Source organism: Cetorhinus maximus, chromosome 29 (genome assembly GCF_964194155.1).
Source record: "Cetorhinus maximus chromosome 29, sCetMax3.hap1.1, whole genome shotgun sequence".
Lineage (NCBI taxonomy): Eukaryota > Metazoa > Chordata > Chondrichthyes > Lamniformes > Cetorhinidae > Cetorhinus > Cetorhinus maximus.
Genome location: NC_135907.1, coordinates 12,736,754 through 12,760,611, shown reverse-complemented (window position 1 = coordinate 12,760,611; position 23,858 = coordinate 12,736,754). Strand labels below are relative to the sequence as shown.

General features: G+C 46.7%; 1 protein-coding gene across 1 annotated transcript in view; it reads left to right on the top strand.

The window, feature by feature from the left end:
• Positions 1 to 1,214: 1,214 nt before the first annotated feature.
• The window catches only part of LOC144669329 (cytochrome P450 2J2-like), a 40,979-nt gene continuing 18,335 nt past the window's right edge, over positions 1,215 to 23,858 (top strand). Inside the window, exons 1-5 of the mRNA XM_078531692.1 lie at positions 1,215 to 1,430; positions 2,616 to 2,778; positions 8,086 to 8,238; positions 13,246 to 13,406; positions 19,049 to 19,222. Coding sequence (XP_078387818.1) covers positions 1,215 to 1,430; positions 2,616 to 2,778; positions 8,086 to 8,238; positions 13,246 to 13,406; positions 19,049 to 19,222 — 867 coding nt within the window. The remainder of the gene's footprint in view (positions 1,431 to 2,615; positions 2,779 to 8,085; positions 8,239 to 13,245; positions 13,407 to 19,048; positions 19,223 to 23,858) is intronic.

Genomic DNA, 23,858 nt, shown 5'->3' with positions numbered 1-23,858 from the left:
ATTCGGACAATCTTCTTATGATAAAGTTGCTATAGTAACACAAGTTGCCGTTGTGTAACCAAACTAGTTAGGTTGCCAAATACCATCACTGCAATATATAATTAGACACAGGCAGTCAAAGATGCTAAACATTAGCATCTACTGTGCAGTTTTTTTTAATTCATTCATGGGATGTGGGCATCTGGCCATGCCAGCATTCATTGCCCATCCCTAATGGCTCTTTAAGAGAATTTAAGTGAACCAAGTGGGTTTTTACAACAACCAACTTCTCACAGTCATATTTTCATTCCAGATTTTTATCAAATTCAAATTTCACCATCTGCCATGGTGGGATTTGAACTCAGGTCACCAGAGCATTACCCTGGGGTGGCTGGAATACTAGACAGTAATAATACCACTATGCCACCACCAGCACAGGTGTTACACTAGCATGCAACAACAACAACAACAACTTGCATTTATATGGAGCTTTAACTTCATTAAACAATTAAAGTCACCTTGCAGGAGTGCAATGAAACAAAATTTTGACATTGAGGGCGTAAGGAGGGGTTAAGATGCGCGATCAAAAGCTTGATCAAAGAGATAAGTTTTAAGGAGGGTCTTAAGAGGAGAGGAGAGAGGTGGAGAGATAGAGGAAAGAGGTAAGAGAGGAATTTCAGAGTTTACTGACTAGGGAGCTGAAGGCACAGATGTCAGGGGTCAGAGATTAGCAGGGGCTGGGGGGGCTATCTGTAACCAGAATAGACCAAGTCACAAGCGCTTATCCTAGAGTTGGCATCGGGTCTCCCAAGTTCACTGTGTGCCTTTTGCATGGAACCAGCTTGGGCCAGGAGTAACCAAAAAACACATTCCGAAATATCAATGAGGTCCGAAAGAGAGGATGCGGGGGCTGGGAACCCTTGCCAGAGTCCATTGGCCGATGATGCAAACCCCCATCTGCAGCTTGAGAACATTGTGAGCAGAAAAGACCTCCCTCCTTCCCTCCCTCCCTCGCCCTGGCTCTGCTTGTGGAGATTTGGCAGACGCTGCTTCCTGAGGACTAGGGCAAGCTGAGAAACAACTTTGACTCTGAACCCATGGTTGCAGGAAGTTTGGAAGGGAAATCCACTTTGCAAAAAATAAAACCCCAGTCACCACGTCCCCAGAGAACCCCAGGAGCAACAGCGCAAGGTGCTGGGAGGGGGGTGGGGGGGGCACCCTCTGTCAGGTCGAGGATGAAGAGCGTGGAATTGATTTTGGAGGTGTCACCCCTCCGGTGGCTCCGGCACTTCACCCCGCAAACTTTCCTGGTGTTCTCGGCGGTGTTTTTGGCGGTGTGGCTGGCGATGAAAGCCAGGAGACCGAGGGGATTCCCCCCAGGGCCACCCCGCTGGTCGTTTCTCCGGAGCATTGTCGCCAGGAACCAGGCGCCCCAGTTTTCGCTCACCCAGGTAAACGGCTGGCGTCTGAGGGTTGGAAATTCGACTGGGAGGGCGGCACAGATCGTGGAGCTTTACCGCCCGTTCTACGGTATTTAGCTCCGCCGACTGCAGTGAGCATCTGATCCTGTGTCGCCTGTTCTGTGCTGTCGTCGCCCCCCACCCCCAGGCTAATTTATTGTTAACCCAAGCCTTGTTTTGCTTTGGCTTCTATTTTTTTTTAAGTATTGAGCAGAAACGTGACGGGACCAGCCCTGTTAAATACCGGGGCAAGGAGAGCAGGTCAGAGGCTAGGAGCTCTGAGCTGAATCTCCCACTTCAAACCCCAAAGCTTGTCCACAAGGCACAAGGGTGATGGAATACTCCCCAATGGCTTGGATGAGTGCAGCTCCCAACAAACCCCAGGAAGCTCCATACCGTCCAGGTCAAAGCAGCCCACTTGATTGGCAGCCCATCCACAAACATTCACCCCCCACCCCACCCTACACACAGAGGTAGCAGGGTGCACCATCTAAAAGATGCACAGCGGCAACTCCCCGAGGCTCATTCAACCATCCAAACCTGCAACAAGTTCTACCATCTAGAAGGACAAGTACAGCAAATGCATGGGAACACCACCACCCGTGAGTTCCCTTCTGTAGCAATTATGGTTTTATTTAGTGTGTAAAGGTACCTTTAGGAATAATACTTGTTAAGGAAGCTCACGTGATCTGTAGTAACTAATAGGAGAGTAGGGCGGACTACCTCCACGGTGAGTGTAGAGATGGAGTTGAAAGCACACGTATAGTTGCTGCTGAGTATATTGTAAATAAACTTAACATTTCCACCCAAGGAGTGTCTGCAGATCAACTCTATCATTAATAGAACAACTCAGCCACCCTACACCACCCTCCAAGCCACTCACCATCCAGATTTGGAAATATATCGCTGTTCCTTCACTGTCACTGGGTCAAAATCCTGGAACTCCCTAACAGCACTGTGGGTGTACCTACACCAGATGGACTGCAGCAGTTCAAGAAGGCAGCTCATCCCCACCTTCTCAAGGGGTAATAGAGAATGGGTGATAAATCCTGGCTTAGACAGTTTCTTTCAAATTCATTTGTGGGATTGGGTGTCGCTTATGGTAAATTATGGACAGTCGGACAGAAGTGTACATCATCTCTTTGTTTTTCTTTCCTCCCTTCCCAAAAAAAAAAGCTTTCTAAGAAGTACGGGAATATTTTTACTTGCTTCTACTTTGGGCCGAACATGATTATCATCAATGGGCTTCAGGTCATTCAAGAGGCCCTTGTCCAACGGGGTCAAGAATTTGCCGGAAGGCCACGGGTCCCTCTAATTGATGAAATGACGAAAGGTCAAGGTATTACGGCTTTTAATCGGTTTATTTCATTAATAGTAACACTCAAAACGAAAGCGGAAGCTTTACTCACGCGCGGCTTCCTTCAGACTCGAGTGACGCCAGGAGCAGGGGGTTTTTTTCCTCTGTTGGGCGGGTGTCCATGAGAGTTGGCAACGTGCCCGCCGGACAATTAAGAGGCTTTACAGGTTTGGCAGGCGGGCAAATAGGCCAAGTGGCCTTTGCATTTATTTTTTTTTGCGAAACCTCACCCATGGGGCGGGACGAGGTTTCAACCATTGTTTAAAAAAAAATAGTTACAACTTTTAAAACTCTTTTTTTTAACATGTCCCTGCTCATGTTCTCCTTAATTTTAGCAGGCTTATTCGTAAAGTTTAAAAATCTTCAGCTTCCCCGAGGCAGCTCTGCGCCTTCAGGGAGCTTTTAGTGAGCGCACGCGCCGACTCCTGTGCTTGTCCTCCTCCTCCCCGCCCACCCCAACCCCCACCCAGACCAGGCAGCACCGAGCGTTTCAGCGCGCGATTCACTGCCAGGCCCCACCCGACGAGGTAAAAATCCTGCCTCAGGATCCTGTCTGCGCCAAGGAGGCCAGGCTGGGTTTAAGCTCTCATTGGCTATCGGAGCCTCCCTGCCCTAGAGCGAATGCTCTCCCAGAATGAAACCTGAACTCCGAGGATAAAGCTGCCAGGAGATATTAAACAAATTAGGACGCTTATTCCTTGAACAGAGGCCCAAATAATCCTCATCCACCACCATTCTCCTCTGCTGAACTTGTTCTCTCACCGAACAATTTCTCCTTTGACTTGTCTCACTTCCTACAAGTAAAAAGGTGCAAGGCTATGGGACCTACATGGGTCCCAGTTATGCCAGGCTTTTTGTGGGGTATGCGGAGCATTCCTTGCTCCAGTCCTACTCAGGCCCACTCCCATAACTCTTCTTCCAGTGTATCGATGACTGTATTAGTGCCACTTCATGTTCTGAAAAGCAAAGAACTGCGGATGCTGGAAATCCAAAACAAAAACAAAAACAGAAATACCTGGAAAAACTCAGCAGGTCTGGCAGCATCGGTGGAGAAGAGCACAGTTGATGTTTCGAGTCCTCATGACCCTTCAACAGAACTAAGTAAAAATCGGAAAGGGGTGAAATATAAGCTGGTTTAAGGGGGGGGGGGTGGTGTTGGGACAAGAAGAGCTGGGTAAAGGGCCAGTGATAGGTGGAGATAACCAAAAGAAGTCACAGACAAAAGGACAAAGAGGTGTTGAAGGTGGTGATATTATCTAAAGGAATGTGCTAATTAAGGGTAGAAAGCAGGACAAACAAGGTACAGATAGCCCTAGTTGGGGTGGGGTGGGGTGAAGGAATCGAAAAAGGCTAAAAGGTAGAGATAAAACAATGGATGGAAATACATTTAAAAATAATGGAAATAGGTGGGAAAAGAAAAATCTATATAAATTATTGGAAAAAACAAAAAGGAGGGGGAAAAACCGGAAAGTGGGTGGGGATGGAGGAGAGAGTTCATGATCTAAAATTGTTGAACTCAATATTCAGTCCGGAAGGCTGTAAAGTGCCTAGTCGGAAGATGAGGTGCTGTTCCTTCCGTTTGCGTTGAGCTTCACTGGAACAATGCAGCAAGCCAAGGACGGACATGTGGGCATGAGAGCAGGGTGGAGTGTTGAAATTGCAAGCGACAGGGAGGTCTGGGTCATGCTTGCGGACAGACCGAAGGTGATCTGCAAAGCGGTCACCCAGTCTGCGTTTGGTCTCTCCAATGTAGAGGAAACCGCATTGGGAGCAACGAATGCAGTAGATTAAGTTGAGGGAAGTGCAAGTGAAATGCTGCTTCACTTGAAAGGAGTGTTTGGGCCCTTGGACGGTGAGGAGAGGGGAAGTGAAGGGGCAGGTGTTGCATCTTCTGCGGTTGCATGGGAAGGTGCCTGGGAGGGGGTTGAGGAGTAGGGGGTGATGGAGGAGTGGACCAGGGTGTCACGGAGGGAACGATCCCTACGGAATGCCACCAGGGGGAGTGAAGGGAAGATGTGTTTGGTGGTGGCATCATGCTGGAGTTGGCGGAAATGGCGGAGGATGATCCTTTGAATGCGGAGGCTGGTGGGGTGATAAGTGAGGACATGGGGGACCCTATCATGTTTCTGGGAGGGAGGAGAAGATGTGAGGGCGGATGCGCGGGAGATGGGCCGGACACGGTTGAGGGCCCTGTCAACCACTGTGGGTGGAAAACTTCGGTTAAGGAAGAAGGAGGACATGTCAGAGGAACTGTTTTTGAAAGTGGCATCATCAGAACAGATGCGACGGAGGCAAAGGAACTGAGAGAATGGGATGGAGTCCTTACAGGAAGCAGGCTGTGAGGAGCTGTAGTCGAGGTAGCTGTGGGAGTCGGTAGGCTTGTAATGGATATTGGTGGACAGTCTATCACCAGAAATTGAGACAGAGAGGTCAAGGAAGGGAAGGGAAGTGTCAGAGATGGACCATGTGAAAATGATGGAGGGGTGGAAATTGGACAAGCCCCTCAACTGTATCCAACCCATGTCCCACACTTCCACCCTCACCCCTTCCAGAACCATGACAGAGTTCCCCTTGTCTTTGCTTTTCATTCCACCAATCTCCGCATTCAAAGGATCATCCACCACCATTTCTGCCAACTCCAGCATGATGTCATGATCAAACACATTTTGCCCTCACCTCCCCGGTCAGTATTCCATAGGGACTGTTCCCTCTGGGACACCATGGTCCACTCCTCTATCACCCCAACACCTCACCCCCTACCCACGGCACCTTCTCATGCAATCCCAGGAAATGTCCCTTTACCTTCTCCCTCCTCACCATCCAAGGCCCCAAACACTCCTTCCAGGTGAAGCAGCGATTCACTTGCACCTCCTTCAATTTTGTCCTCTGCATTCGCTGCTCACAATGTGGTCTCCTCTTCACTGGGAAGACTAAACGCAGGCTCAGTGACCGCTTTGTGGAACACCACCGCTTAGTCTGCAAGCATGACCCCCAACCTCCTGTTGCTTGTCATTTCAATTCACCATCTCTTCTCATGCCCACACCTCTGCCCTCGGCCCGTTGCAATGTTCCAGTGAAGCCCAATGCAAGCTGGAGGAACAGGACCTCACCTTCCAATTAGGCACTTTACAGCCTTCTGGGCTTAACATTGAGTTCAACAATTTCAGACAATGAATGCTGTCTTCCATTTTGATATTTTCTTTTCCAAACCCCCTCCCCCGACAGGGCCGTCTGCCACTTGTTCTTATATTTTGCTTTCGGAGAGCACTGACTCTTGTTCTGCTATTAACATGTCCTGCTAGACGACCTTTATGCCACTATTAACACCTGCCTTAGTCTTTAACACTACCATTACCACTCCCTTTGTCTTGTGTCCATGACACCTATGTCAAATCTCCCCTGAGCTTACGCCTAACCCTGACCTTCTATTTTGCTCCACACCCTCTTGAACAGTATAAAATCCATCACATTTCTACCTCTCTTCAACTCTGGAGAAGAGTCATACAGACTCGAAACGTTAACTCTGTTTCTCTCTCCACAGAGATGCTGCCAGACCTGCTGAGTTTTTCCAGCATTTTCTATTTTTATTTCAGATTTCCAGTATCCGTAGTGTTTTGCTTTGGTTTAAACAAATTAGGGTCGTATTTCCTGGAATTTAAATGGGTTACAGGTTGATTTGATCGAACTTTTCAAGATGCTGATGGAACACATAAGATAGATTGGGAGAAACAACCTCTGCTGGTTGGGGAATCAAGGGTGAAATTAAAAACATTTTTACACATGAAGGATTTTAGAAGTTTGGAACTCTCTTCCGCAAATGGCAGTCGATGCTGAATCAGCTTTAAATCTGAGATTGATAGACGGTTTTTAACCCAAGGATATTAAGGGACATGGGGCAAAAGCAGGTATATGGAGTTAAATCAGGCAAAGATGTGTATATGGAGTTGGATCAGGCAAAGGCAGGTATATGGAGTTAAATCAGGCAAAGATGTGTATATGGAGTTAAATCAGGCAAAGATGTGTATATGGAGTTGGATCAGGCAAAGATGTGTATATGGAGTTAGATCAGGCAAAGATGTGTATATGGAGTTAGATCAGGCAAAGATGTGTATATGGAGTTAGATCAGGCAAAGACGTGTAGATGGAGTTAGATCGGGCAAAGGAGGGTATATGAAGTTAGATCACAGATCAGCCATGGTACCCCTTACTGTATATTGCCTCTCCATATTGTTCCTACCAAAATGCATCACCTCACACCTCTCCGGCAGATGAAGTTCAATGCGGAGAAGTGTGAGGTGATGCATGAGGTGAGGTGGTAGGAACAACATGGAGAGGCATCATTAAGTAAGCAGTACAATTCTTAGCATGTCAGGAGCAGTGGGACCTGGGTGTATATGTGCATAGATCATTGAAGGTGGCAGAACAGGTGGAGAGAGCAGTTAATAAAGCATATGGTACTCTGGGTTTTATTAACAGGGGCATAGAGTACAAGAGCAGGGCGGTTATGATGAGCTTATACATGACACTAGTTAGACTTTAACTAGAGCATTGGATATAGTTCTGGGCGCCACACTATAGGAAGGATATGAGCGCATTGGAGAGAGTGCAGAAGAGGTTTACAAGAATGGTTTCAGGGATGAGAAACTTGAGTTACGAAGATAGATTGGAGAGGTTAGATCTGTTCTCCTTAGAGAGAAGCAGGCTAACAGGAGATTTGATAGAGATGTTCAAAATCATGAGGGGGCTGGATAGAGTAGATAGGGAGAAACTGGTCCCATTCGTAAAAGGATTGAGAATGAGAGGCACTGACTTAAAGTGATTTGCAAATGAAGCAAATGTGATGTGAGAAAAAATTTTTCACACGGCGAGTGGCTCGGGTCTGAAACGTGCTGCCTGGAAGTGTGGTGGAGGCAGGTTCAATCAAGGCATTCAAGAGGGCATTGGGTGATCATTTAAATGGAAACAATGTGCAAGGATACAGGGAAAAAGGCTGGGGAATGGCACTAAGTCATAATGCTCGTTTGGAGAGCTGGTGCAGGCATGAGGGGCCGAATGGCCTGTGTCGTAACAATTCTGTCATCTGTGATTCTGCCATGATTGCCTGTGGGGAGGCAGGCTCGAGGGGGCCTTCTCCTGTTCCTTGTTCATTGATCAACTTCGTTATTGGGTCAAAAAAGTGCTTTGAATTTTCTCATTGTGCCACAAAATAAGAATCTGTTATCGTTATTTATGCACTTGTTATTATTGTTATAACTTGCGGTTAGTATTATGTTTCCCCTTTTCTGATAGGTATTATCATGGCACCCTATGGAAGGTCCTGGAAGCAGCAACGGAGATTTACATTGACTGTTCTCAGGAACTTCGGTTTAGGCAAAATTGCATTTGAGGAGAAAATTCTGGAAGAAGCCCAGTGTTTGACTGAAATCTTTAAAGCATCAATTGGTAAGTTCTGTGGTTTTTTTTTAAGACAGAGATTTGCAATAGGGTTTCTTAACTTCAAAGTTTGCCCTCGAGTCTCCAGGGTTTAAAGATTAATAACGAAGACACTGCCGCAAGCAACTCACGACGCAAAGAAGTTATATTTGTAGTTTTTTTTTTAAAATTGTGTTTCTTCTTCCATTTCCTTCAAACTCTTGTCATTTAGTAATTATTAATGTTTCACTCACAGTCAAGATTAATCCAATTGGGCAACAAAGGTTGGAATTTCGTCAGAGTGGTGGGAGCCTTGACGACAGGCCCCAACGCCAGGGGCAACGCCACCTCAGCCAATGGTGGGTTCCCTTGGCCGCATTTTCCCTTTGTTGAGTAACAGATTAGTTGCCATCGGGTCTCCCGTTCCCATTCAAAGACACGGGTCCACCCGGAGTGCCTATGGAAAATTGGAGGGCCGGCAGCTCTTCAGCCTCAGCAGCACCACTGGGATCAGAAACTGAACTGGACCCAGCCATATAAATACCGTGGCTACAAGAGTAGATCAGAGGCTGGGAATCCTGCAATGTGTAACTCACCTCCTGACTCCCTAAAAGCCTGTCCACCATCTACCAGGCGCAAGTCAGGAGTGTGATGGATTACTCTCCACTTGCCTGGGTGAGTGCAGCTCCCACAACACTCAAGAAGCTTGACAGCATTCAGGGCAAAGCAGCCCCGCTTGATTGGCATCACATCCACAAACATTCATTCCCTCCACCACCAACACACAGTAGCAGCAGTGTGTACCATCTACAAGATGCACTGCAGGAACTCACCAAGGCTGCTTAGACAGCACCTTCCAAACCCACGACCACTACCATCTAGAAGGACAAGGCCAGCAGATGGAAACACCAGCACCTGGAAGCTCCCCTCCAAGTCACTCACCATCCTGACTTGGAAATATATCGCCGTTCCTTCACTGTCACTGGGTTAAAATCCTGGACCTCCCTTCCTAGTAGCACAGTGGGTGTACCTACGCCACAGGGACTGCAACGGCTCAAGAAGGCAGCTCACCACCACCTTCTCAAGGGCAATTAGGGATGGGCAACAAATGCTGGCCCAGCCAGTGATGCCCACATCCCGTGAATGAATTTTTTAAAAAGCTGTGTGGGAAGGTAAGCTGTGAAGAGGAAACAAAGAGGCTGCGAAGAGATGTAGACGCATTGGGCAGAATTTTGCCGTTGGCGAGCGGGGGGGGGCGGGGCCTGCTCGCCGACACGTAAAATGACGCAGGATAACGTCAGGCGGAACCCCCGATGCCACCCCGCCCCATTTACATTTTCAGGAAGGCGGGGGCGCAGCAAAATCAACTGTGTGCCCGCCGACCTGGCAATGGCCAATTGAGGCATTGACAGGATCATTAACTAATTGAAGGACCTGCCCGTCCAACCTTAAGGTCGGCGGGCAGGCCAGGAGCCCTGGCGGGGAATAGAGAAAACATGAAACCTCATCCACCGGCGGGATGAGGTCTCATGTAGGTTTTAAAAATTGTAATAAAGTTATTCTGTAAATTAAGAACGTGTCCCAACTCATGTGACATTGTCACATGAGGGGGACATGTAAGGGATTTTTCTTTTTCTCTATTTTTAATATTTATCAAAGTCCAGGCGATCTCCCTGAGGCTGCACTTAGCCTCAGGGAGATGTGCGCTCTGTCATGCTCATGCGCAAAAGAGCGCACACTCGCTTTTAGTGAACCCCCCCCCGCCCGCACAGGGAGCGCACAGCGCTTCCCACCGGACGTCATGCTGGGCGGACCTTAATTGGCCCGCCCACGTAAAATGGCGGCAGGGCCCGCTTCTCCGGCAGGGATCATCTCCTCGCCCGCCCGCCAGGCAGAAAATTCTGCCCATTAAGTGAGTGGTCAAGAAGATGGCAGTTGGAGTATAATGTGGGGAAGTGTGTGGTTGTTCACTTTGGTCACACGACTAGAAGAGCAGATTATTTTTCAGAGGCGCGAAACTTGTAAATGTTGATGTTCGGAGAGCCGTGCGCGTACTCATACAAGGAACATGAAAGTTAGCATGCGGGTACAGCAAGCAAACAGAAAAGCAAGTGGCATGTTGGCCTTCATTGCAAGAGATTGGAGTACATGAATAAAGAAGTCTTGCTACAATTTCACAGGGATTTGGTGAGACCGCACCTGGGTTGGATTTAATGGTGGCAATGGGCGGCGGAGGGGGTGGGGTGAGTCTCACCCGCTGGCTAAAAAAACAGCGTCACCCCTGCGTCGCCTCTTTACGGGAAGGCGTGCCACACAATGTGCCACTCGGGCACTTAACTGGGGAGTGGCAAGCCTTCCCCCGGGACCACGCCAGGGCATAAGTCCCGCCGGTCGAGAGCTATTGACCAATCAGAGGCCAGCAGGTCTACTTAACAGGCAACACCGCCGGGCAAGCAGTGGACGGTACCAGTACGACACCCATCCGAGGCCACAGGTGAGTGATGGCAAGATGGGGAGGTGGGGGGGTGGGGATCGAGCGGAGGGAAGGGGGGTTCCACAAGAAGGGCTGTGGGGATGGCTCTCACTGGGCCCCCCCACCCCACCAACCCTTCACTCCTGATGTTGGGTCCCTTGATCGAGCACTTGGGAGCCCCCCAGAAGCCAGCAAGCGAGCCCGTACAAGTTTGCTGGCTGTGTTCCCCACAAGGCAACTGCCCTGCCTGCCACTGGGTGAAGAATGCTAGCAGTGGCAGGAGGTGGCCCTTAAGTAGGCATTGGTTGCCCAGTAACGGGCCTCAATTTGTGGCCGATGGGGTGAGAAAGTCATCCAAAAGCCTTGCCACCGTGGGCTTAATCGGGATGGAGATGGGAAGGTATCAGAGTCCAATTAAATCCCCACCCATCAACAAACTCACCACAGAGGAGGACATTAGATTTGCCCCGGAAAACTGTGTGAAATCTTGGTCTCAATATTTAAACAAGGATAAACTTGCATTAAATTTGTCCCTGGGATGAGGGGATTGTCCTTTGCTGAGTCAATTGGATCTGGATTCTCTGGAGTTTAGAAGAATGAGAGACGATCTCATTGAAACATTCAAGACTTTGACAGGGTAGATACTGAGAGGTTGTTCCCCCTGGCTAGGGAATCCAGAACAAGAGAGCACAGTTTCAGGATAAGGGGCCGACCATTTAAGGACTGAGACAAGGAATAATCCCTTCACTCAAAGGGTTGTGAATCTCTGGAATTCTGGACCCTGGAGGTTGTGGATGCTCCATCGTCGAATATTTTTAACGCTGGGACTGACAGATTATTGGTGTCTCAGGGACTCGAGGGATATGGAGAGTGGGCAGGAAAGTGGAGTTGAAGCCCAAGATGATTGAATGACGAAGCAGGCTCGACAGCTAGGCTGTATGGTCCTCTCCTGCTCTTATTTCTTACGTTCTTAAGTGGATGCTTTGCTGCAGTCACAGTCTTCAGAGGCAAGCTCTTCAGGACAGGACTGAATGCCTTTTTGACTGCCATTTTCTCAGCAATAGGCAAGGAGGTGAAGATCAATGACCATGTCCAAAGAGAGCAACGTTTCCTCCAACAGCATCCTATACATGGGCTCAATCCCAATGAATTGTTCAGGTAACACAATGTGATGTTACTCACTCACTTATTATTAAAGGCTATACTCACCGCTAAAGCTTTGCTTAAGGACCACATTCGGGAATACTGCAGCATGTTCCAACATAAATCAGGAGGCAGAGAATCTGGGATAGCCTCCCTGTGGTGAAATTTGGATATTTCCTCTAGGCGCTAAATACCAAGGGTAGCCTCTCAAAAGGAGGAGAAAAATCGATGGGATCAGTTTTGTTGGGAACCTCCCACTTCCTGTGTGGAAAACGGGATAACTTATGCTCCTAATAGCTCTTCCTCTCCTCACCGTGTTTTTTACTGGGATGAAGAGTTAGGGGAGGCGGCAGCAATTATCCCTAATTCAATTAACATCAAAGAGCTAAACAAGCTTTGGCAGAGGAAAGAGAGGAAAAGCATTTATACATAGTGCCTTTCGCAATCTGAAGTGGCTTTACAACCAATTAAGTATTTTTGGAGTGCCACTGTTGTAACGTGGGAAAAACGGCAATCAATTTGTGCACAGTAAGCTCCCAGAAACAGCAGTGACAAGCTCATCTCTTTTGGTGATGGTAGTTAATGACCAACTCCCTGCTCCAGAACCATTGAGTTCTTTTTCAAAGTGTGTGCCACTGCAAACATCACCTGGTCATCGTGAGTTGGAAAGTGCTCTTGAGTGATTGTGTGAGGGAGGCGACAAATGTCACGGTCCTACTTCACTTGGGACACCTCTTCAGAATAATGGGGCCTGATTTTCAAAGTGGGGTCAGGAACCCAACACCGGGATGAACCCTGGGTCCTGACCTCACGCCCCAACCGTGCCGTTCACGCAACACTATTTTCAAATCAAAATGCCCTTGTTGGGCAGGAGGCGGGAGTCGCCTGCCTGACGCCAGCAGCAAAGACAGGCCACAGCCGTGTTGGAATCTGCTGCTGGTTTGCCAAATGGAGCGGGCGGCTCCTCCGAGGGCCGGAAGTGTTAGCGCGGAGGGCAGTGGCCATGGAGACAAAATAATGGCATTGCGCTGGACCCAGTGCAAGATGCTCCATGAGATGACAGTTCTCAGTCGCCAAAAAGAAGCTTTCAGATGTCTCCTCAAAGAACACAATAGCCGGGCAGTACCGTGCATCAGACTTTGGGTTCGCCAATTTGCCCTTTGGAAATTCTGTCGTCACGGTCCCCGGCCGGTGCCCAAGCTCCAAAAGGAGCTCAAAGGGCCAATAATTGGAGGCAAGTGGATCCCCATTGCCTCTCCCACCACCAGAACTTTGAAAAGTATAGACAGTGCCGGGGGCGACGGTATCCAGGGACACCTTCGGAATTGCACCGGGTCCAGACTCGCCGCCATTGAAAGACCAGCCCACAGGCTACTGTTTTGCTCCTTCACATTCACAAGATTCCTCTTCCTTTTGTACAGGTCAACCCTTTAATCCCAATTCTAGAGTCACCAGCGCCGTGTCCAATGTGATTTGCTCAGTTGTCCTCGGGAAGCGTTTCCATTATGAAGACAAGATATTCACACGACTGGTAGAACTCATTGATGAGAACATGAAAATTCAGGCAACGATATGGCCGCTGGTAAATTTTTTTTGAAAATCTTCCTTCCCTTGGGGACAAGAGAACATCCTTATTAAAATAGAGAAACTGATATCAAAAATTTGTTTCATAGGTTCTGGAACACAGAAAGACGATTAGGCCATTCAGCCCCTCTGCCCCCTGGGCCTGTTCAGCCAATCAGAGAGAATCATAAAATCAGAGGAAGGCTGCAACACAGAAAGGGGCCATTCGGCCCATCGTGTCCATTCTGGCCCGCTGCAAGAGCAACTCAGCTAGTCCCACTCACCTGCCTTTTCCCCGCAGCCCTTTCTGTTCAGATAATTATCCAATTCCCTTTTGACAGCCACGACTGAATCTGCCTCCACCATACTTTCAGTCAGTGCATCCCGGATCACAAGCACTCACTGTGTAAAAATAAAAAGTGTTGCTTCAGTCGCCTTTGGTTTTTTTTTGCCAATCGCCTTAAATCAGTGTCCTCTGGTCCCTGACCCTTCTGCCAATGGGAACAATTTCTCCCTGTCCACTCCATCTGGACCCTCATGATTTTGAACGATCCATCAAACCTCCTCTCAAATCTTCTCTTTAAGGAAAATAGCCCCAGCTTCTCCAATCTATCCACGTAACTGAAGTCCATCGTTCCTGTAACCATTCTCTCAAATCATTTCTATAGCCTCTCCAAAGCCTTCATACCCATCCTAAATGTTAATGGTATGTTAATTATATTGTTAAGATACACAGGTGAAGGGCATTGTTTAATTAAATACTTTGAGCACATATAGATAGGGGATACCGGTGGGCACCAATGGGGGCTGGAGTGCATCATTGACCCCAAAAAAACATAGTAGTTGAGGTTGCTAAGTTTCCTTTAAATCCTTATCCCTTTGTTACAGTATCCCCTTTAACACTTTAATTTGATTTATTAATTTGTTAATTTGCCCACCCGTTTATAGTTTAAGCTCAAAAGAGTAAATAGGGGATAACTGGGACACTGGGTTGAGTGGGAGGAGAGCTCTGAGACTGAACAAAAGTCAATAAACTCTCTCAATAAAGAAAGGCTCTGTGTCTTCACCAACCAGCTTGTATTAACACTAAAGTCTGGCGCGCAGGATTGGAAATAAAACTTCAGTTGAGGCCAAACTAATGTTTTGCAAAAGGTTTATCATCACTTCCTTCCTTTTGCACTCCATTTCTATATTTATAAAGCTCAGGATCCCATATGACTTATTAACTTTGGATTATGGCTGATTTGGATCTTAACTCTACCCTTCTGCTACCCTTAGTATCCTTTGCCAATGACAAAACTCCATCAACTTAACTTTTGAAATTTTTCAATTGAGCTAGCCTGGCACAGTGCTCAAGTGCCTTTGGCAGAATGTTACGGGTGAAGGGGTTTTCCTGCCCTGCCACCCAAAGAGTCAGCAGGCAGTGAATTCCCACCAATGTTGGCTGTCGCACAGCCATTTAACGCTCCGTTGGAATTCTTATCCTTACTTGGGAATAATTCCCGCCTCAGAGAGTTGCTGGCAGGTTTGACTGCGCAGCCGCTCTGTAGCACACTGCAGGCCACTAGAAATGGTGACCGCTGCTGGGAGTGACTAGATTTAAGTCCAGGATCTGGGGGTGGAGGTAAGCGTGGGGTGGGGGGGGGTCTCGTGGTGAGGATTGGGGGGGTGGGAGGTTCTGGGCAGGGCGGGGAAAAGTTGGTGAGGCTTGTGTGATGGCAAGGTCAGACAAGGTGGCAACAGCAAGAGTTGGCAGACCTTAGGGGGAGGGCCCACAATCTGGAAAGTGGGCTAGTGAGGGAGGTACCCAACCTCTCCCCCCCGCCCCCACCTTTTTGGGGCCAGGGTTCCCTAGGCAACGTCCATCCCTGGAAAAGGTTGAGGACAAGTCGGGAATGGGGGGGCAGCAGGAAGGCCATCCGGGGAATTTTATTGGTCCCCGCAACCTGCATCCAGCCAGTGCGGTACCAAAAAACCCTGCCCCTTTTTAGTTGCCTGCAATCTGGAAAGGGGAGGAGGCAAGAGTGTGAAGCAAAAGGTTTTTTAAAGACCTGAGGGCATTTTTTTTCCTGCTGCCAGTGTCCAGGAAATCAATGACCGCAAACATTCCCATGTGCTTGAACATTTGAAATATACAGATCTTTTTTTGAAAGTCAGCTATGGGTGAACTTAAAAAAAATAATAATTTGCTAAAGCTCCCAACAGTCCAATTTCTGAGCTAAACATGTTTGCCAATGTGCAGTGTTATTTGCAAACACACAGGAGTTCAGGGACATGATGTTCCATATCAAGAAGGGTAATGGAGCCTTCACTGGCAAGGACAGACTCATTAACCTGACCAAAGTAACAAGAAATAAAGACTATGGGTAGAGAAATAACCTAACGAATGGCATGGTCCCAGCAAGGATGAATCTTAACTGGCCAAATACAGCTTTTCCTTGGTGTGAAAGAAAGATTTGCATTGGTAAGCCATCTTTACCCTTTTCAGGGATGTCCCAAAGCTTTTGCAGACAATTGGGGTTCTGAAGATGAGACATACAGACTCGAAATGCTAACTCTGTCTTTCTCTCCACAGATGCTGTCAGACCTGCTGAGTTTTTCCAGCAATATTTGTCTTTGTTTCAGATTTCCAGCATCCACAGTATTTTGCTTTTATTTTATTACAGACAATTAAGTATTTTTAGAATGTAGTCACTGTTGTGGAGGTCTTGTGCTGCAATGGGTAGCATCCCTACCTCTGGGCTAGAAGCTATGGGGTCAAATCCTACTTCAGCACTTGATGGCCATGGAAGGTGTGTTCATAAAGTGGCCAGACAGGTTGATTAACAGCCCATAAATCCTTCCAATACAACTGATGACAGGCGATAAGAGTGGGGGAGTTTCCTGGTCAGCCATACTGCAGAAGGCATTGGCAAACCACTGCAGTACTTTGCCAAGCATAATCATGGACTGATTGAATGGCAGTCCATGGTCACCAATGCCCTCTTAGGACATTGTATCTGGAAGACTATCTGTTGTAAAGTAGGAATCACAGCAGTAAATTTTCACACAGCAAACAGCAACGGTATAATGACCAAGTAATCTGTTTTAGTAATAGATATTGCTCAGGGCACCAGGAACAAGTCCCCTAATCTTCTTCAAATCGTGCCACAGAATGTTTTACATTAACCTGATAAATGGGCCCTCAGTTCAACAGCTCATCTGTAAGGAGGTGCCTCTGACAATGCAGCAGTCTCTCACTGTTGCACTGAAATGTCAACCGAGATCATATGCTCAAGTTCCTGCAGTGGAACTTGAACACACAATGTTCTGGCGTAGAGACCAAGGGAGAGTGCCATCAACTGAACCATAGCTGACACCAAGCAAGCAATCATATACTTAGACTTTGGTAATGTACCACATGAGAGACCACTTTAGAAAGCAAGGTTAGTGGCCATCAAGGAAAAATCAAGACCAGTGATTGATTAAAGCAGAGGACAGTAATTTTTGTCATTGTGATATGGTGTTGAGTGGAACTCCCCAAGGCTGTGCTGGAACCAATCTGAATGTAAATTTAACCATCTCCAGGAAACCGTGGGGCTAGAGATGACAGCCAATATTTTACAGAGAGAGCTTGCCCAGGGGACTTGTACTTGTGCTGATCAATGCTGAATAAAGATGGATACAGAAATTAGAAAGAACTGTGTAATGTCACAACCAGGTGAGGATGAGTAACCAGTCCTGAGTTGATTATAACAGGTTTTGAAATGTAAACAATGAATGTGCCAACTCAGTGTATGTACTGAGCTATTCATGTGCTGTTTGCAAAGAACTCAGTCAGACAGGTTTCCAGTGTTTAAACAAATGAGGGGTTAGCTTTTGTTGTGCTAAAAAATCACCCAGGCAAAGATATTTTAAAAGTATATTAAAAAGGTAAATACATGTTGCAACACACGCACACACACACAGAATGCAAAAATATGAGTTACGAAGTGGAGGAGGTTAACTTTTGGCCAAATTAAAGTTCAATCGCTAAAGACAAAGGTTGGGATTTCCTGGCCCCACCCATCGCCAGGATAGTCCAGTCCTGCCGAGAGGGAATGGACTATTGGCTGGGCCACCGAATCTCCTACGGCGGATCCCGTCATGTCGACGCCAGTAAATCATGGCCAAAGATATAAAGAGTTCACTGGTTTTAAGTTCACTGACTCACTGGTCTGGCAGGATCGATCCAAAAAGCTTTGGTTCTCAGCTGAGGCAAAGTTTAGAGATGTATCTGTTATTTCTTCCTTCCTGGAATGCTGCTGTGAAGATTGAAGTCTGCTTTAGAATTTCTCTGTCTGCTGCTCACAGTTTGATATAAGCAAACAGGGTCCAAACTTAGTTGGAAGAGAGAGGGAGAGAGAGAGAGAGAAAGGGGAAAGCAGCTTTCTGCCCCGCTGCCGGTGTCTTCTGCTAGAAAACAAACAGCGTCCTTGTAATAAGAAGGATTTTCAAAAGATGGAGAACAGTTTTGGTCAAATGATGAGGGTCCATTGATACAGCATAGGAGGCTATTAACAGTGTGCTCATGGTAACAATGTAGATTCAGATAACCAAACCGATTGAAAGGCAATAGAGGATAATAGTTGCTTTTAGCACTTTGCTGTGCATAACCAGTTTTGGTAGCTCACGTTGGTTACTGGACCAGGCTCAGAGTCAAGAAAACCAGGCTTCTTGCTCTTGGCATAATTCTTGGTGTGAAATTCCACAATGGGGGGATTTGTCTAGGTCTGTCCATTTGTGATCCCCTTTGGAAGCTTCCAGAAGCTTGACCAACTCACAGTTGCAGAGAGGCCATGTGACCTCTGGCAGCCATTTTAAATTCAGTGGTTTGGTTTCGAGAGTTGAAACTGACTTTGGAAAATGTCCCATATGTGTGAGCCCAGCCAACAAAATTAAAATTAAATATTTGGACACCGGCGCATCTCCATAACAGCACTGGAAAGTAAAATTGGAAAGTGTGTGGAACCTAAATGGGTGGGAAAGGACCAGCCAAGGAAGAAGTCGAAAGGGATCCAGTTTTGTTGTCTTTTATTGGGCCTTTGTTTGTTACGTGAAAAAAAAACATTGAGCAAACAATAAACACAACATTGGACCATCATGAGCTCAAATCTGTTGAAGTCATGTTGAAGCTATTGGGGCTGCATGTAAAGTATTGCTTTTAACTCTTTAGAATAGACTAGAGGAGAGCATAGCTCGCTCTAGTATCAGCGAGAGAGCTATAAGGGACTACTTCTTAATATGCATTTCAGCCTCAAGAAAGGGATCAGCAAAGAGATCTACAAGGTATTTAAAGTCTAGAGCAAGTGCATCTAAGATAATACAAAAAGGCACACCACCATAACAGTGACTACACTTCATAAGTACTTCATTCCAATACCAAAAGTATATGGAGGTAGGTCACAGATCAGCCATGATTTCATTGAATGGCAAAACAGACTCAAGGGGCTAAATGGCATATTCCTGTTCCTATGTTCCGACTGGTTGTCATTTACTTTGGGAAATCATAAGTGGCTCTGTATAAATGCAGGGTCTTTCCTTCATTCAATCGGTATCTTAAGATGATATTTCAATGCCTTGTGAATGACTGTGTATTGGGGAATCAAAATCACGTGCTAATACCATTGTGTTTTCTGTTAGGTGTGTTTCATAGTTCCCTTCATTCGCTATTTACCAGGGCCTCTTCAGAGGATGTTTAAAAACCAGGCCCAAGTCGAAGCCATACTTCAGGATTTCATCAACCAGCACAAAGACACACTGAATGGTGAAGAGATCCGGGATTTTATTGATGCCTATTTACTGGAAATGGAAAGGGTGAGCACAATTGCAGCTGTTTGTGGCTACTCCAGCCGGGAGAGCTGCTGTCATGCTATGTCACACTCGTCGGTCTTGCACCACCCTCACATCCGAAGTATCTCAAATGCAACCGCTCCATGATGTCCGTCATCCAAGTACACCTAGGTGAATCCCCCTTTCTTCTTCCCTCCACTTTGCCCTTATTACGGCAGGCAGATGGTAAATGCCAAACTGTCCAAATCCCAGAGGGAAACTTGAAGCAGAATTATTTGCAATTTGTGCTTATTTCGAGATGCGGGCTTTGAATTCAGTAAAAGAAGGCCACCAAGTCTTATACATTCCTTACAAAACTAAAGTAAATCTTCATTAATAGAATAAATGATTTTTAGCACATACATAGATCTACAAATTACTACCATGATAACTTCTAAATCCCTTAATTAGTTCTAAACCCCAGTTACACCTCCATTAAGGCAACAGTGAGACACAGAGGAAAAGATTTCCCCCTCCCCTCCCACCGTCAGAGGGGAAGTGTGGGAGCGGGTGCGCCTCTGACTGGTGCCCCCGATCGGGGGCGCGCCGCCATTTTACATGGGTGGGCCAATTAAGGCCCGCCCAGTGTGACGCTCGCCCAGAAGCGCTGAGTGCTCGCTCTGCAGGCTGCGGGAGGGGATTCCCTGAGAGATACCCTGCTCAAGCATCCGAAAGAGTGCAGAGATCTCCCCGAGGCACGGAGGTGCCTCAGGAAGATGTGTTTCAGTGCTAAAGTTTTAAATAAAGGCTTTTAACACTTTTAAAACATGTCCCCTCATGTGACACTATCACATGAGCTGGGACATGTCAGCGAATAAATGTATAAATTTTTATTAGATTTTAAAACACTTCATGGAACCTCATCCCGCCCGTGGATGAGGTTTCATGAAAAACACGAAGGCCACCTGGGCTCTTCACCTGCGCCCCCCCCCACCCCACCGCCAACCTTAAGGCTGGACGGGCAGCTCATTAAATTGAATTAATTAGGTTTTAAATGGCCCTAATAGGCCTTTGACAGTTCGGCGGGTGTGCGGCCAAGTCGAACTGAAAATCTAAATGACGCGTGGTGACGTCGGAATGCCCGCCCGACATCACCGCGTGTCAGTTTACGCGTCGGCAGGTGGGCTCCGCCCCCACTTGCCAACGGGAAAATTCTTCCCATGGATTTTAAAAGGCCCTGGCAAAGTAACACACAACACCCGGAACAGTCAAATTCAAAGTGAGTTTTTCTCAGCTTCAGTTGCTTGTAGACATCAGCTTGAAGCTTAGATGCTGAAGGCTTTTCGCGCTTGTACTAGATCTTAGAATTCCTGCCCTTACACATAACCTTCACTCCTTTATACATATTTTCCCCTTTGAATACAAATTCCCATTGTTTCACAATGTCTTTGGACTTCTACCTCGCCAATAATAAAATCTATCAAAGCAAAATTTTCTGCCTGTCGGGCGGGCGGGCGCAGAGCCAATCGCCGCCAGGTAAGCGGGCCCTGCCACCATTTTACGTGGGCGGGCCAATTAAGGCCCGCCCAGCATGATGTCCGGCTGGAAGCGCTATGCGCTCCCTGTGCAGGTTGTGGGGGGGGAATCCCTAAAAGCGAGAGTGCGCTCTTTCGCGCATGCACACGAAAGAGCGCACACCTCCCTGAGGCTAAGTGCAGCCTCAGGGAGATCGCCTGGAGTTTGAAAAATATTAAAAATAGAAAAAAAATTCCTCCCATGTCCCCTCACATAAGTTGGGACATGTTAATAATTCACAGAACAACTTTATTACAATTTTTGAAACCCTGCATCAAACCTTATCCCGCCGGTGGATGAGGTTTCATGTTTTCTCTATTTGTCGCCGGGGCTCCTGGCCTGCCCGCTAACCTTTAATTGGTTAAATGATTCTGTCAATGGCCTCCTTGGCTAGAGCTTGGATAGATTTTAACTACAAATACCAGAAAATGATTCAAGCTCACACTCTTCCTTCTACCTCAGCCATACCCTTACAGACGCAATACCCCCAGTGAAGATTTACCACAATCGCAACACCAAGGCTTGGGCTGAATCAATTCTTCCGGTGGAATTCTGAACATTCACTAGATGTTCTTCCTCAGCTGTTATCTCTCCCCAGTGCACACAAAAACCACACCCTAGCCACACTATTACTTTAACTTCAAAGCAAACACATGAGTTCCCTAAACTCAGGCCCCCAGCAATCTGCAAGATTTCTTCCTAGATTGTTTTAGACTTTCTGCCTGCACACTGTAGTATCCACCCACGAACCAACTGCCCTTCTGTGTTTTCCTGTCCCTGTCTCTCTGGCCACCTGTTGCTAAGCAACAGCACAGTTTTTTTTCCTAGTTCATATTTTTTTTTTCCTTCACTAAATTACTAACCCCTTGTTAACCCATCTTTTGATCTCAAGGGTTGTAAAACCTCATTAAAAATGCACGTAAACAAACAGGGCCCCATTCTGGCTGGCACCCATCTCCCAACAAAAACACTCTAAATGAAAATAGACCAAGGTTTCACCTTTCTTAACATACAAATGCAAAGTAGAAATTAAACTTAAAGCTACACATTGTCCCCAATACAATTTCAAACACCTCTTCATTTGTCTTATGGTCTGTATATGGAATTTTTAGCATACATCTTAGAATCCACGTTTCAAAGGCCTCTATTTTCTTCCATGGATCTTTACTACTGTCCAGTTTCTTTGACATATAGAAAAGTGGATAGAACGTAATTTCTTATGTTACTCTCTTGTTACAAGCTTGAGTTTTCTTGTGGTTAACACATCCTTCATTTTCGAAAAATTATTTCTGGCTATCTCTATCCTTCTTCTAATTTCTGCATCACATTTTCCATCTTCTATTATCCTTTGTCCTAAATACATAAACTTATGTACGTTGACACCATCCACTTCAATCTTCACTCTATTTTCTAACTACCATTGTTTTTGTCTTTCCAGTGTTCATACCCAATCCACATTCTAAACTTCTAGACTTCACTTGATCCTCTGTTTCTGCGAGTAGCACTGTGTCATCAGTGTACCATAAGTTTTTTGTGTTCTTCCCTCCAATTTTTACCCTTGGATGTACATCTAATTCCCTGAATGTATGCTCTATGCACGGATTGAATAGTTTTGCAACAGTACACAGCCTAGCTGTACTCCTCTCTTCGCTTGAAACATATCTGATCATCCATCTTTTAGCCTAATATGGAGCTGGATAAATCTCACATCTTTACTGTCAATGTCACATTTCAGCAACACAACTTTAACTTTTGATGATAAACACAGCCGAGCGCTTTTTCATAATCTATGAAGCATATGTAAATGTTCTTTTTACCTGGATATTTATCAAAGCTTGTTCTTGGGTTAAATATTCCCTCTCTTGTTCCTACTCCAGGTCTAAATCCAGGCTGCATTTCTGCTTCAGATTTGTTCTTATTTCTTTCTATTATGATTATCAAGGTCACTTGAATGAGAGGACTCATTAAGTTTGTCATCCTAAAATGATTGCACTCCATAGCTTTAGGTTTCTTAAGTAACTTCATTCATTAAGGAGCACAGTGCTGAATAAAATACTCCATTCTGTTGCTCGGTCTATAGGTTGCAATAGGCTGGGAGCACTGTTATTTGACCTTTCACCTTTGAAACCTGGCTTGAGCTCTGATCAGACCAATGGCCGAAAATGCTTATCTCCTTTTAGTAAGGCAGCCTTAGCTGACTTACAAGCAGGTGAGAAACAAAGTATGAACTGCCTGCGCTGTAGCAGGATAGCAGTGGGCAATGAGGGAAATGCTTCACCCTCGAACCATGTTTGGCTCCCTCGCCATCTGCTGCTGAGATGGCTAAAGTTAACGGTGCTGGGGGAAGGGCACCATTTTTACATTTTTTTTAAAATTTGTTCGTGGGATGTAGGCGCTGCTGGCTGGGTCAGCATTTATTGCCCATCCCTAATTGCCCTTGAGAAGGTGGTGGTGAGCCGCCTTCTCAAACTGCTGCAGATTGTGCTTAAGTATAATGCTGCTGCTGCCGATGGCCCACTGCGCCTCATGGATGTCCAGTCTAGAGTTGCTAGATATGTTCAAAGTCTATCCCATTTAGCACGGTGGTAGTGCCACACACCACAATGGAGGGCATCCTCAATGTGAAGACTGGACTTTGTCTCCACAAGGACTGTGCGGTGGTCACTCCTCCCAATACTGTCATGGGCAGATGCATCGTTGGTAGGCAGTTTGGTAAGGATGAGGTCAAGAATGTTTTTCCCTTCTTGTTGGTTCCCTCGCCACCTGCCGCTGATCCAGTCTAGCAGCTATGTTATTTTTGACTTGGCCAGCTCGGTCAGTAGTGGTACTACTGAGCCATTCTTGGTGATGGACAGTGAAGTCCCCCACCCAGAGTACATTCTGCACCCTTGCTACTCTTAAGTGGTGTTCAACATGGAGGAGCACTGATTCACCAGCTGAGGGAGGGCAGTACGTGGTAATCAGCAGGAGGTTTCCTTGCCCACGTTTGACCTGATGCCCTGAGACTTCATGGGGCCCTGAGTCAATGTTGAGGACTGCCAGGGAAATTCCCTCCCAATTGTATACCACTGTGCCACCACCTCTGCCGGTGGAACAGGACATACCC